Source organism: Bufo bufo, chromosome 2, assembly GCF_905171765.1.
Source record: "Bufo bufo chromosome 2, aBufBuf1.1, whole genome shotgun sequence".
NCBI classification, from domain to species: Eukaryota; Metazoa; Chordata; class Amphibia; order Anura; family Bufonidae; genus Bufo; species Bufo bufo.
In genome coordinates, this window is record NC_053390.1 from 50,508,924 (window position 1) to 50,524,404 (window position 15,481).

The 15,481-nt window shown below is 43.8% G+C and overlaps 1 protein-coding gene across 1 annotated transcript in view; it reads right to left on the reverse strand.

Annotated features, from left to right (window-relative positions):
- Window positions 1–3,253: 3,253 nt before the first annotated feature.
- Window positions 3,254–15,481, reverse strand: part of ATP8B1 (ATPase phospholipid transporting 8B1) — a 94,388-nt gene continuing 82,160 nt past the window's right edge. Inside the window, exons 23-28 of the mRNA XM_040420152.1 lie at window positions 14,211–14,434; window positions 12,921–13,004; window positions 11,714–11,959; window positions 8,273–8,411; window positions 4,894–5,024; window positions 3,254–3,789 (exon numbers count right to left, since the gene is read on the reverse strand). Coding sequence (XP_040276086.1) covers window positions 3,583–3,789; window positions 4,894–5,024; window positions 8,273–8,411; window positions 11,714–11,959; window positions 12,921–13,004; window positions 14,211–14,434 — 1,031 coding nt within the window. The 3' untranslated portion in view covers window positions 3,254–3,582. The remainder of the gene's footprint in view (window positions 3,790–4,893; window positions 5,025–8,272; window positions 8,412–11,713; window positions 11,960–12,920; window positions 13,005–14,210; window positions 14,435–15,481) is intronic.

Below are 15,481 nucleotides of genomic sequence, written 5' to 3' on the forward strand. Positions count from 1 at the left end.
CTGTGTGGTAGTAGTATTCCCAGGGGGACTGTTTCTGCAGTATAGTATTGGTGGCATAGCGGGTACAGTATTGGGGGCACTATCTGTGTGGTAGTAGTATTCCCAGGGGTACTGTTTCTGCAGTATAGTATTGGGGGCACAGTGGGCACAGTATTGGGGGCACTATCTGTGTGGTAGTAGTATTCCCAGGGGTACTGTTTCTGCAGTATAGTATTGGGGGCACAGCGGGCACAGTATTGGGGGTGGCAGGAAAGGGTGTTCAGAAGATGTGAAGATGATGGAAATGTGGGAAACTAATGTCTGTTTCTCAATCTCTGCAGAGACGGGAGATGACAGAAAAATCATCATGGCGGTCTGGTCTGAATGGAGAAGATGAGGAAAGAGAACGTCTACAACAAAGGTGACATCACTGGATGTAAGATGTATGAGGCGCTGTGTAGGAGAGGAGATGCTCCGGCTCCTCCACCTGCCATTTGCAGAAGGAGGAGTCAGAGCTGGGTGAGGACAACGAAAGAGGGCAGCAGGCCACGGGCGGGTGGCAGATGGTGCGGGGAACCACAGGCCTTGAGCAGGATCTGGGGAGGGAGGAGAGCGGAGGAGCCTCCTGGCTGTAGCTTGTTATATAAGCAGGCAGTGCAGCCAGGACAGACCTCCCCTCTCCGTATGATGTGTAGAGACAGGCCGCAACTATAGAATTCCAGCTGTACGGTGTTTGTTGGGCGTGGCCTATTATATGTAGGAGGGGCTTTTAATAATGGGCGGGGCTAAAAATGGGCCACTTGACTGGATTTGCCCCCCAGGACTAAGGCTGCCAGCCCTCCCCTGGTTGACAGGAAGGGGGGGAATAATAGAGCAGGGACAGCTGTCAAAGAGCGGGACATACCTCCCCTATACCAGGACAGCGGGACAGCCACTGTAATCCGGGACTGTCCCGCCGGATCCGGAACAGTTGGGAGGTATGCTTGTGATTCAGGCGAACCACCCTTCCCATAGCACTCCATGTTTCCATCAACTTCACGGGCTGATTGCGGCCACCTCTCCATTGACTTCTAGGGGGAGACCAGGTGCCAGTATTATTTTTTTTTTACAGGCAATTTTAAGTCTTATTTTACTCTAAGATCCTGTTCACATTTTGTTTTTCCTGTATGTCAAGCGGATACATTTAGATATACAGTAAAAAAAAGTACACCAACGTATGGAATTTTGTGGTTATCTAACATATACAGTATGTTTTTGTGAAACCTTGTCATTTAAGTAAAGATTTGAAGTGTATCAAAGGACAAAAGTGTATGCACTTAACGGATAGAAATCTTTTGTTACGTTTCTATCTGTCTCCCATTTACTACAATGTAAGTAAGTATACATTTCTATTTGTTTTTTTTTGGCAGGACAGAAAAGTGTAGTCGGCTACGTTATTCTGTCCTGCAAAAAAACGTACAGAAACGTAAACAGTGATACCTCAAGCCATACATTTCTATATGTTTTTTCTGTTTACAGACGTATCTGCTTGACGTGCAGTAAAACGAGATGTAAACAGCCCCTAAGACAGTTTGTGCATGCGCAGTAATTTTTTTTACATTGCCTCCGGTAGCAGCAACGACCAGAAGAAGGATCAGAGTAAACAGGATGATCGGCAGTCAGCAGCGCCAGTGGGAAGATGAATGAGAGGAGCTCAGAGCCACAGTGTCTTGCGGTCTGCAAATTGCAGATTCGCTAAAAAACACGGATGCCGCCCGTGTGTGTTGTGCAATTTGCGTAATGGAACGGGCGGACCATTATAGAAATGATATGCTCTATATTTTTGGCGGGGCCGCGAAATGGAACAACTGAGACGGACCGCACACGGTGTGCTGTCCGCATCTTTTGCAGCCCCATTGTAATAAATGAGTCTGCACCCGTTCCGCAAAATTGTGGAACGGATGCGGACTTATTCATACGGTAGTGTGAATGAGCCCTAAAGGTGATCTCTATCAGCAGCAGCCAGCCAGAAGAGAAGAGGCCACTGCAGCCAGGCAGGAGCTCAGTCAGGGAGGGAGACAGGCGACTATGGTGAGTAGAGAGCTGCACCTGCACAGAAGACTTGCCAAGACAGGTATGTGGCCATGATGGGAGCACTGCTTGCCGCCACTGTTGAGGTCTCCACCTATCCTATGTTCTCCTGTCCTCCACATTTTGTGCATTACCTTACATTGGCCCATCAGTTCTATGGACACACTGACTCTACAGAGCAGAGCAGATCTTTGTGTGGATGCCTGATGGACCAATGGGATATTATGTAGATGCAGAGCACTGAAAACTCGCCTGCCTTTGCAGTGCAGCCCGACAGTGGACTGTCCCAGCTAAATATAACATTCTGACTGCACCAGCATGCCCTGGCTGAGGAGCAGAGCCTCAGCCAGAACATACTGGTGCAGTGCAATCAGAATGTCATGTTTGCCTGACAGAGGCCCTGTAGAATACTAAAAGGGACAGAACCCACCAGGGCTGGGGCCCCATCACTTTTGGGTCATACACAGATGTCATTGGGCCCCATAGCAAAACTTAGTATGGGCCCTGCCCCATATGTGTCAAACACTCCCAGGCAACGTGGAACGCAAAGTGCAATGCCCGGATTTCTGCCGAAATGTACAGTCTTTTTGATCTTATTTTTATTTCATTAAAAAATTGTAAGAAAAAAAAGTCACCCACTCTATCCAACATTGGAAAAATATGTTTTGACTACCATATTCCTCAAGGCATTTACATCAGAAGACTGACATAAATACATTGATAAATCTCCTGCTTCCCATCTATTAAAAATCTGTCTGCCTGCTGCTACCACTAGGGGGAGCTCAGTGCATGGGAGTTTACACAGTTACCATTGTCTGCAATGGAAGCTGTAATCACCTCTTTGCACTGAGCTCTCCCTAGTGGCAGCTGGATGAAAATGCAGTGTTTTTTACATTGGGACCAGGAGAAGGAGTCCTTCGGGGGCCCCATAGCAGTCATGTGGTTTGCCTCCATTGTAGGTATACCACTGGTGTGAAGACTCACACCCAAGACCGCTTGTGAAGCCATGCCCCCAAACCACCCCATCTAACCCTAATAGATGTCGATATGGAGAGATGGATTGACATTACTTTGTATTATGTTTCTTGGTGGATCAGCAGCCCGTGCATCGAGACAAGGACTCACAGGATCACAAAGGATCAGAAGTCAAAACTCGGGGTGCATACGATGTATGAAACTGTGAGTCTCATAATAAAGAGTTTATACATAATTTATTCCGATCATTATCTACACATCAGTAACAGGAACATTCAAATAGTGCATTCATCATGGTCCATGTAAACATCACTCAAGAGTGTCCGTCTTCTTTGAAGACCATCTCTGGTCGACTAAAGTTTCTAGTAGACAAACCCCAATCACCCGGTCAAGTATTTTCCTTGGGGCTGACTCGCCCAGAAAAGGGAACCTGCTTTTACGCAGTAGCTGTCCATTCTTTCTCATAGAGAGGGGTCCCAAATAGGAGACCCTCATCTATGGCGTCTATATGCCCTCCAAGGGCTTACGAACAGAGGTTGCCTTTATGAGACGACCCCTTTAAGTGTTCACAATAGATCCATTAGTTTGATCCCTTGCAGTCCTCCTACTCCGTATGCTGCGTCCACTCGAGATGAGATCACCAAAGCCTCTCTGATGGGAGAATGCATAGGAAGAACGTCGAGTAGATGTCCCCCGTTGGATGGGTCTCGGCTCTTCTACCATTGGAAGCTCCTTCTCTTTGTAGCGTTCAGGATTTTTCTGGACCTTAAAGGGAGAAAAATACATTACATGGGACAACAATAAATGATTTACAGAGTTTTATTACTGCCTGTATTATACTCCAGAGCTGAAATCTCCCAGAACTTCCTGCTCGTTCAGACTCTGCACAGAACTTGCTCCAGTGATTTGCATTCTGAGAAGTTTTGTCATTACACCAAGTAGTGGGCTAGAACATGGCGTAGGAAAAAGTAACACAGCCCCTGCTTTATGAGAGGTCAGCTGAGCGGTTAGATAATGTGTCTATTCACATGCTTGCTGACTGTTTCCAATAACAACCAGCAAAATTGTGAATACAGCTCTTGAGTATAATACTGTCTGTAATCTCAGATTTGTTTTTAAGATAATTAGTGTAATGTTTCATGATGTTTCTCAATATTTATGCATAATATACTGTATTATGTTACTCACTTAGGCTACATTCACACTACCGTATGTGTTTTGCGGTCCGCAAATTGTGGATCCGCAAAAAAAACGGATGACGGTCCGTACGGCATCTTTTTTTTTGCGGATCTGCAGCGGGTGCCTTCCCCAAGGGCCCTTTATAGAGGACCTTTCACTAGAATAAAACATCTAAACTAACTATACAGACATGTAGAGCGGCGCCCAGGGATCCCCCTGCACTTACTGTTATACCCGGGCGCCGCTCCGTTCTCCCGTTATAGCCTCCGGTATCTTCATAGTTAGGCTCCACCCAGGGGAATCTGCCGGCGTCTCATTCTCCCATGCTGTAGCGCTGGCCAATCGCAGAGCTCAGCTCATAGCCTGAGAGAAAAAAAAAGCCTCTCAGGCTATGAGCTGAGCGTTGCGATTGGCCAGCGCTACAGCATGGGAGAATGAGACCCCGGCAGGTTCCCCTGGGTGGAGCCTAACTATGAAGATACCGGAGGCTATAACGGGAGAACGGAGCGGCGCCCGGGTATAACAGTAAGTGCAGGGGGATCCCTGGGCGCCGCTCTACATGTCTGTATAGTTAGTTTAGATGTTTTATTCTAGTGAAAGGTCCTCTTTAAGAGGAACTCCTGCTGACCGATTCCCTTCAAAAAAAACTTTCAGTCAAATATTTTTTTCATAAAATCTCCAGGTACTTACTTTATCAATTTGGGACGGGCAGACGGTCTTTAAGAAAAATGTTAATGCCAAATACGGAAGCAGACAAATAGCGGTGGTTAGGATGATAATCAACCAGATGTTAGGTTGTCGTAATGCATTTGTAATGGTTCCTGGATTGGAAGAAGGGAAAAATGGTTATCAATTCCCTCTAGAGCTCATACCACCAACTGTGGTAACTTCTTTAAAAAGTGTTTTCCTACTTTAATCCAATGCCCTCAAAGCCGAAGAGATCTAGAATAAGGCTACTTTCACATCCGCGTTTTTTCCTTTCCGTTATTGAGATCCATCTTAAGATCTCAATACCGGAGGAAAACGCTTCCATTTTGTCCCCATTCATTGTCAATGGGAACAAAACTGAACTGAACGGAGCAGAGTGCACCAGAACGCATTCCGTTCCGTTTGGTTTCGTCCCCATGCCGGACAGAAAAACGTTGCAAGTAGCATTTTTTAGTGCGCCATGAGATGCAGCGCAAAACGGATCCGGCATGAAACACAATGTAAGTCAATGGTGCTGGATCCGTTTTCTCAGACACAAAAGAAAATGGATCCGGCTCCCGTTGACTTGCTATGGTTTCAGTAACGGATTCGTCATGGCTATTTCAGAAATAATACAACCAGAACCGTTCATCATGGATGCAGACGGTTGTATTATCATGACGGAAGCGGTTTTTGCGGATCTAGGACGGATCCAGCAAAAATGCAGATGTAAAAGTAGACTTAGGCCCCTTGCAGACAAGCGTTCCTCCCGCAGCGAGTCCGCATCGCAGCACCCGGCCTGACCTCCCAGCGCTGCCGGGATTCACATAGCATTATATTGATTTATGATGCTATGTAACCCTTACAGTCCTGGAATGTATTAGATGACGCTAACAGCATTATGCCAGTGTTATCCAATACATTCCAGAACTGTAAGGGTTACATAGCATCATAAATCAATATAATGCTATGTGAATCCCGGCAGCGCTGGGAGGTCAGGCCGGGTGCTGCGATGCGGACTCGCTGCGGGAGGAACGCTCGTCTGCAAGGGGCCTTATACATTCACCAAAATGCTCCACACAGTGTTAGTCTCCTACATTTCTGTGAACATTTAAAGAGGACCCGTCCCCTCTCCTGACATGTCTGTTTTAGTAACTACTTGCATCTCCCATGTAATAACAGTTCTGGAGCATCTAGTCTTATGACTCTATGATGTGCCATTCTTCTATTATTTCTGCTAGAAGTTATGAATGAATTGCTAGCAGTCTGCAGTGAAGGTCCAGCTAAGTGTTACCAGTTGGGGGTGTGCCCCTCCCTATACAGTCAGACACTATCCAATCAGTGCTACAAGTATCAGACTCTCCAGGGACACAACCCCCAACTGGTAACACACATCTGGACCTTCATTGCCAACTAGTTTCCCACGCCGTTCTTGGTAAAAACCCTGCTGGTGGAACGTCTGACCAATGTATTAACAGGTGCAGGCCTCTTAACATATCTGCTGCGCCAGTTCTCCGATGCATATATTGTTAAATTACTTGGGCCTGTGTCCTACTTCCTCCCACCCACTTTTTGGAAAAGTGTCAAGAGTATCAGAAAAAGCTAAAAAGTTGCTAATTTTGTTGCAAAAGCAACACTTATGACAAAATTTGCAACTTTCCTAAGCCAGAAAATTGGAGCAGAGTGATATTACATGAACCCCCCCCCCCCCCCCCCCCCCCCCCGCATGTATATAATAACTTCAGGGTAATTTGGATTTGAGGGCTGTAATTCTGTCTGTCTGATTGCAATCTATCTGGGGCTACTTTCCCCCCTGGGAGGTGGCACCCTGAAAGAAGAACCCCAGGGTTACAGAACCTGACCCTAGCTGAATTCTTCCTTGCCACCTGGTGACTAGTGTTGAGCGCGAATATTCGAATTTTAAATTTTTATCTCGAATATCGCAATTTCGAGATTTCGCGAATATTTAGAATATAGTTCCATATATTCGTGAAATCGAATATTCGTATTTATTTTATTTTTTTCATCTGAAAATATATGATTCCTCCCTGCTTCTTGCTTGTGGGTCAATGAGCCATTGGCCCACAAGCAACTGAATTGAAGCTGGAAGGAATCACGTTTTCAGATGGACCGGAATATTCGAAATAAAGAATATATTGCTGTATATTCAATTTTAGAATATTCGTCCTATTCTAATCGAAACCAATAATCTCGGTTATAATATTCGAGTTCACGAATATTACAACAGAAAAATCGTAATGGTTAATATGTGTGCCCGAGCGCATGACAAAATCGTTATTTAATCAACTTCAGCATACAACAAACACCCCGACAAGCGTCCCCGTCACCATGGGAACGCCTGTGGGTTAGAAAATACCATCGGATTTGAGTTTTCCCTGAGATCGTAAAACCTCAGATCCGATGGTATATTCTAACCTACAGGCGTTCCCATGGTGACGGGGACGCTTGTCGGGGAGCAGTATGCCAAAGTGGAATATTATTGCTCTAACTTCGTCTTTTAGAATATTCGTAATATTCTAAAAGACGGAGTTAGAGCAATATTACGAATATTCTAAAAGACGAAGTTAGAGCAATATTAAGAATATTCGTAAAATACACATATAGATTGTAATTTAGCTAATATAGTGCTATAATCCTTTTTTTTTTTTTGTCTAATTTTTTTTGCCTCTTCTGAACTTCAGTTTTGGAAAATATGTACACTATTAAAAAAATGACTATAGCAGTATATTAGCTAAATTACAATCTATATGTGTATTTTACGAATATTCGTAATATTGCTCTAACTCCGTCTTTTAGAATATTACGAATATTCTAAGAGACGAAGTTAGAGCAATATTAAGAATATTCGTAAAATACACATATTAGCCTAGCCATAGTCATAGGAACGTTGCCTTATACAGAAAAAAATATTTAAAAAAATCGTACGATTAATTCAATCGCATATTATTCGCGATAAATGAAATAATTACGAATATTCGATTTCGACGAATATAATACGAATATTCAATCGAATATTCACGAAATATCGCGAAATCGAATATGGCACCTCCCGCTCATCACTACTGGTGACCCCAAACACCTATATACATAGGAGCTAGAAGCAAGGTATCAGGAACGCAGCTGGTATAGGGCCAGGTTCTGTAAACCCCTAGGGTGCTCCTTTCAGGAGGCCACCTCCATTTGTGGGGGACATCAGGGGAAGAGTAGCCTCAGAGAGACTACAATCAGACCAGAGACTTCAACCAGAATTACAGCCCTTCTGACTGTGTTACACGGGTAGCAAATCCAAATCTCTGAAGTTTTGCACAAGTCACCCTGGATGGACTGTGGTGACTCCATTCCCTCTATCACCAAGCCATACCTGTCATGGTTATCAGGGAGGTAAAGAGGATGAGCATGCCGCTGCTGTGCAAGTCGTATATGATGGCAAAGTAAACTATGATTGTTCCAAATACAGAAAAGGCGAATAAAAAGGTCCAGTATGACATGATGAGCCCAGCCTGCAGGTAAGCATAGTAATACATACAGGTCAACATCTAATAACAATAATTATAATAATAATGCACAGATTTTAGAAGAACATCAATGACTTAATTATTGCTAGAACTATTCATTCATCATCAGATTTTGGGTGGCTGGGAGAGGACCCTGAACTTTGAGAAGCTGACCATTCAACCTGGAAAAGAGAGAAACCACTAGACCAGGGGTCAGCAACCTCCAGCACTCCAACTGTTGTGAAACTATAACTCCTAGCATGCTCTGTTCACTTCTATGGCAGTTCCGAGAATGCAGCTTGCTGGCCCTTGGGGGTGGTGGGGGGGGGGGGGAGGAGGACGGGAGTGGTGGCTCAGGTGCTGAGGGTGTTTGTAGTCTTCACAGAGGCGAATCCCGGCTTCAGCACTCTCCGGGGCCACGTGAGCAGTGAATGAAGAGGTGAAATTTCTGGGCCTATTGGTGGCTGGGGTTCCTTTGATATTGGATGGTCAGCAGGATGCAAGGCAGGAGTACAGGTGCATTAGCTGGTGGATGATGGAAGCGGTAGATATCTCTTCTTTACTGAAGATGATAGGTGGCACGGTGCAAAGATCAGTAGAAGGCACAGTTCTGAGGTATATAACAGCAGGTTTCTCCCAGAGGTTGTGTATAGGAACAGGCAGCGTGATAATCCCTTCTTAGTCTCTCTCTAGGAACATTATGCAATTTTCTCAATTGACCACAGGTGTGCAAGTCCTTTTTCTCGTATATCTGCAATGGCCAATCTGTGGGATGCAGTCCTAGATCGGATGGCCAGCCCATCTCAGAAATGTGGCGGGCACCATAGGCAATTAACCCTAACCATGTGAAGCAAAGTCCAAAGCCATAAGCGTGCATTACCTTTACTGTCTAGTCCAAACATGGCAAATGTCCCACCCAAAGTGTAGTTGCTTTTCTACATGCCACTTATCTGTAAGCCAGGTTGGTTGCTTGAACAACCCTTTTAATATGACAAGGATGTTCACAATTACAATCGTAGATTAAAATGAACCCTGATAGTACCCAGTATTGAGTTATAGTGTATGGTAGCATTATCTAGGCATTAAATTGCAGTATTTTGTGAACAAGTGGCACCATTATCTGGGTGCTTCAAGAAACTAGGCACTATATGCTACTATTAGGTGGACACTGCACGGAGGTATTATTTAGCCGGTGAATGGCTTTCATATTGGGAAAACCATGGCAGTATTGTAAGGAGACTGAGAAGGTATTTTTAGTTATTTGTATATATGGCAGTATTACCATATCAATATTCAGATAGCAAGTATGTGTGTATGTGCAGCTTTTAAAATTGCAAGCGAAATGTATTTAGTTTTTTGCTTAGGGCCCCTTTTTGTCTAAAATAAATCCTACTAATGACTCTATAATATATTGATCTTCACTAAAATTGTAGGAAGCTACAGAGACACCCTTTATTATACTTCAGCAGTGGAGGTGTGCATTATGAGGTTGTGCAGCAGCAGAGGTGTGTAGTATGAGATTCTGCAGCAGCTGAGGTGTGTATGTTTAGGTTCTGCAGGAGCTCACGTGTGTATGTTGAGGTTCTGCAGCAGCGAGATTTATATTATGATGTTCTGCAGCAGGCGAGGTGTGTATTATGAGGTTCTTCAGCAGCTAAGGTGTATGAGGTTTTTCAGTAGCTGAGGTGGGTATTATGACGTTCTGCAGCAGCTGAGGTGTGTATTATGATCTTCAACCGAAAGTACATATCTTATAAGGCCTCATGTACATGACCGTATGTATTTTGCAGTCTGCAATCCACAGATCCACAAACTACGGATACCAGCAATGTGTGCCACCAATTTTCTTTTACTTCTGTACAAATGTCCTATGCTGGTCTGCAAAATGGAAATACAGCGTAACAGACATATGGATGCAGACAGCACACGGTGTGCTGTCCGCTATTTTTGTGGCCCCATTGAAATGAATGGTTCCGCATATGTAACATCCCAGAGTGGTTTTACCACTTCTGCACCTTGCTACTATCCTTTATGGTCTAACCTGTATGTCATCTATATATTTATTTTCAGGTCCTTCAACACTGTGCATTTATATTAATGTTATTTAACTGTTCATGTAATGGGCCTGGTTCACCAGCAGGTGGCAGCAAACACGGCAGAGCTGTATGTAGGTAGAATGGAGCGTTCCATTCCATTATAACCCCCCTCTGTAGAGAAGTGGGCTTGCCCTACTTCCTGCAAGGGTGGGGACTAGCTGGAGTTAGTCTAGTTCAACCCCTGCAAGGGGAAGGGTGTGCAGGGGCACGTCTCTGTTGGATGTGCTCACGCCAGCCAGAGCACCTTAAGCTCTGCTGGTCAAGGAGGCTGTAGCATAGAAGCCTCAGGAGCCAGGAGATTAGTTCCTCGGCTGAAACTAAGTCCGATTAAAGAGAGAAGTGCAGCTTAAAGAAGAAGCCAAGTTATTCAGTCAGCTTGTCAGTAAAGCAGAAAGATATAGCAGAGTTGAGTTTGCCTGCCAGTTATGCTAAAACCTGCTGGGACCAAGACAAAGCCTGTAAACTGTTTATGCAAGTAAGGCTACATGCACATGAACATTGTTTGTTTCCGTGCCCGTTCTGTTTTTTTTTCTTGCGGATAAGATGCGGACCCATTCATTTTAATGGGTCTGCAAAAAATGCGGACAGCACACCGTGTGCTGTCCGCATCAGTATGTCCGTTCTGTAGCCCCGCAAAAAAAATAGAACATGTCCTATTCTTGTCCGTTTTAGGCGTTGTTACAATGGATCCGCCCAAAAAAAAATGTCATAAGGATGTGCATGTAGCCTATAGCTGCTGTTGAACTTCATCTCAAGGTCTGGAGTCAAGTTATTTCTTCAAATCCCTCAATTATTCCCCCTATTTATTGCTTCGGAGCCAAAGCCTGGGGTCCAACCGTATCCAGGTAGGAGCACCGTGACACAACAACAGACATTTAGGCCGCACTACACCACTCGGCATCCCTACCAAACCTGAGACGCGATATAGAGGGCCCTGGGCGGAGTCGGCCTGTTGCACATCCTATCCGCAAAAGATGCAGATTGGACGTGGAAAAAATAAATATATACGGTCGTGTGCATGAGTCCTTATATACATTGCAACTGCCGATGAAAAGTTCCATAGATCAGAAATAGATAAGCAGCTTGCATGTGACACTGACCACCGGTTTCTGACATCGGAATGAGATATACAGTGTTACAATTGTAATTTACATATACAAGTAGAAATATGCCGTATACTGTAAATATTAGGTGTTTCTGACACCGACTTACCTGTAAGTTCACAATAATGACAAGTGCAGTGGCCGTAGTAAAAGCGAATGTCTGATAGTCGGAGTTTATTTTTCCCTCGTTTGTGGTCATTTGGCAGAAAGCTCCATAAGGTATGAAGAATATGACGAGGGAGGAGATGGTGCCATGGAGGAGACTCAGGAAGAACTTTGTGTAGTTGAACAATTTACCCTTTTGCCCCGGGATGTACAGACTCGGACACTGCATGCTGAGCTTGTCACCGACATCCTTGTTTGTAATGAAGAAAAATATTTCATAAACTTATTTGAAAATACATCTAGGATTTTCAAAAATCATTCTCCATCCTCCCCCCCCGAAAAACAAAATAGCTTCTTCAGGGGCATGGAGAGAATTCATAGCACCCCATAGCACCAAATGAATCCCCGACAACTTTATAGGAGTTGGAGCACCAATTTCACACAACGAGAGCTCCAAATCCCCTGCTTCCCTTCATGCAGTAAATGAAAACACCACTAGGGGGTGCTCACTGCTTAGTCTTCAGGATTATGTAGAGAAAAGTCTAATAAAAATACCAAATTCATTAATAAAGTATATTAAAAAAAACTTTTATTAGGGCATTAGGGACATCTTATTAAAAGTTTACTCAAAGGTTTAGTTACTCTTTAAAATCACTTTGCTGCAAGCTGAGCTCCCCCTAGTGGTGTAGCTATAGGAGGTGCAGAGGTATCAGTTGTAGTCAGGCCCTGGTGCCCAAGAGGCATTCCGTTATTTATTCCGTCATAATAGAAGTCTATGGTCTGCATAATGGATCCGTCCTGTTTCCGTTATGCGGGAGAGGACTCCCCTGCATGACGGAAACGGGCCGAATCTGTTTTGAAGCCCATAGAATTCTTTTATGACGGAATGAATAACGGAATGCCTCCGCCATAGAAGTGAGTTATGGTCTGTGGTAACGGAATCCATAACGCAATTCTGCTTTTACCACCAAAAGAAGCGTGAACGAATTTCAAAATATGAAATTCGATCATCTCTAGGTGGGGGTCCTGCTACAGATTTTGCACTGGGCCCCACAACCTCAAGTTATGGTGCTGCCCAACAGCATATTTCCAAATTTAAGCCCAAGAAAAGTTTATTTGGGTCAAAGAGGTGGCGAGTTCTAGTGGTGACAGGACCTGGACTCCACGGGTGGTATCTTCTCATGTGTCTATATAACTTGCGTTCTACTCACTTGGTCTTGCAGTCCAACAACAATTATAGGAAGACTGGAATACAGGAGGTTGTAGAGCGCCATGAAGACGGTGTCATACACGGTCTGACAACAGAAGACATAGGGGAAATCATAAACATAATAGAAACATTAAACATAAACGTGAACCCCTTACAGCAAAGTGGTCAGGAATCCGCTGGCATAACATGCAGACTTTGACGTAGCGTTATGCACTGCAAAGTGTGAAGTCTCGATTGTGCATGGATTTTTCCTGTATACCGCACGTGGATGTCAATTTGCTATGGCAAAATTCTTACTGAAAATGTGCACTATTATGTTTTATATGCTGGGGCACTCATCTAATGTCTTGGAGAAAACTGCTTTATAATTCCCCCCCAAAAATTGTAAAAAAAAAATATAAATTATTCAAAAATTTAAATTTATTAAAATGTTTCTAATGCGACAAAAATAAATACAAATAAAAAACAACTTCATAATGTTAATAAAATACCGGTAAAATGCTAAATAAATAAAAACAAACTAAACCAAGCAACTTGGTCCTGCTGATTAAACTGATACCTGTCTTGTGAAAATCACTTGCAACATTCCTGAGGAAAAGGCTTTTATTCTTTTTGTAAACGAAGTCTTCAGTGCACCAAGGGGGTGTGGCCAGCACAGGAAAGCTGAGGAACAGAGGAGCACCAAGGGGCTAAGCCCCGCCCCTCTGTGCACTGAAGCCCTAATTTGCATAAAGAATCATTTTGGGCAATTATCGGCCTTGGTAAAGGGGCCCTAAAGTGACTGTGTTACTTGAAGGGCTCTGCCGAGACTTAAAAAATGGGCACCAAGCAGAGCCTTCTGGATCTGCAGTGATAACGTCTATTGTTTACGTGACTGCTGCTGCCAATCACTAGACTCATCGGTCTCGGGTTGTTCATGTACATGTGACCACCGAGTGACCAATCCTCTGGGAAACCCCCCTAAAGAGTTTTTTTATTTTATTTTTTTATACAGTACCCTTTTCCGTGCCTATTATTATTATTTTTTTAAATCTTGGAAAATCCCTTTAAGAAAAACGGAGTAAAAAATGAAAAACAATGGTGGCTTTTTATGTATTCCACCATAAAAAAAAATAATAATCATTAAAAATGCTAACCTACATGTGCCCCAAAATGATGGCTAAAAAATATCTACATTTACACCCCGCAAAAATATAACAGTACAGTACATAGCGCAATATCAAAATCCTGGATGACCCCTTAAAAAATAAAGTGAATGTCTACTTTATTACAAATCATTTCTCCACGTTACCTGACCAGAGAATCCGTTGAAGAAGGCATACCAAAAGTGCACCAGTGTGTAGGCAAAGTTCTTGTAGAAGAAATAAGTCAGGAACTTGCACATGCGGATGTACGACCAGCGGCCATGAACCAGAAGAAGCCTTTGGAGATATCTGAACTGAGCGAAGGAGTAGTCACTGGACATCACGGCCTGCATTCCCTCCTGTCCGCTGATACCAACTCCTATATGGGCAGCTGCAAAAAAATAAAAATAAGGCATAGCCATGATAACAGATAATCAAGATCAAAAATTCTGCTGGTTTCTATTAGAATCAGTCAGCACTGTGCTGACAGACACACCCACACTACATCTTATACAGGCCAGGCTTCCAAAACTACATCATATACAGGCCAGGCTTCCAAAACATCTTATACAGGCCAGGCTTCCAAAACGACATCTTATACAGGCCAGGCTTCCAAAACTACATCTTATACAGGCCAGGCTTCCAAAACTACATCTTATACAGGCCAGGCTTCCAAAACGACATCCTATACAGGCCAGGCTTCCAAAACGACATCTTATACAGGCCAGGCTTCCAAAACGACATCTTATACAGGCCAGGCTTCCAAAACGACATCTTATACAGGCCAGGCTTCCAAAACGACATCTTATACAGGCCAGGCTTCCAAAACTACATCTTATACAGGCCAGGCTTCCAAAACGACATCTTATACAGGCCAGGCTTCCAAAACGACATCTTATACAGGCCAGGCTTCCAAAACTACATCTTATACAGGCCAGGCTTCCAAAACGACATCTTATACAGGCCAGGCTTCCAAAACGACATCTTATACAGGCCAGGCTTCCAAAACTACATCTTATACAGGCCAGGCTTCCAAAACGACATCTTATACAGGCCAGGCTTCCAAAACGACATCTTATACAGGCCAGGCTTCCAAAACTACATCTTATACAGGCCAGGCTTCCAAAACTACATCTTATACAGGCCAGGCTTCCAAAACTACATTTTATACAGGCCAGGCTTCCAAAACGACATCTTATACAGGCCAGGCTTCCAAAACGACATCTTATACAGGCCAGGCTTCCAAAACTACATCTTATACAGGCCAGGCTTCCAAAACTACATCTTATACAGACCAGGCTTCCAAAACTACATCTTATACAGGCCAGGCTTCCAAAACTACATCTTATACAGACTAGGCTTCCAAAACTACATTTTATACAGGCCAGGCTTCCAAAACTACATCTTATACAGGCCAGGCTTCCAAAACTACATCTTA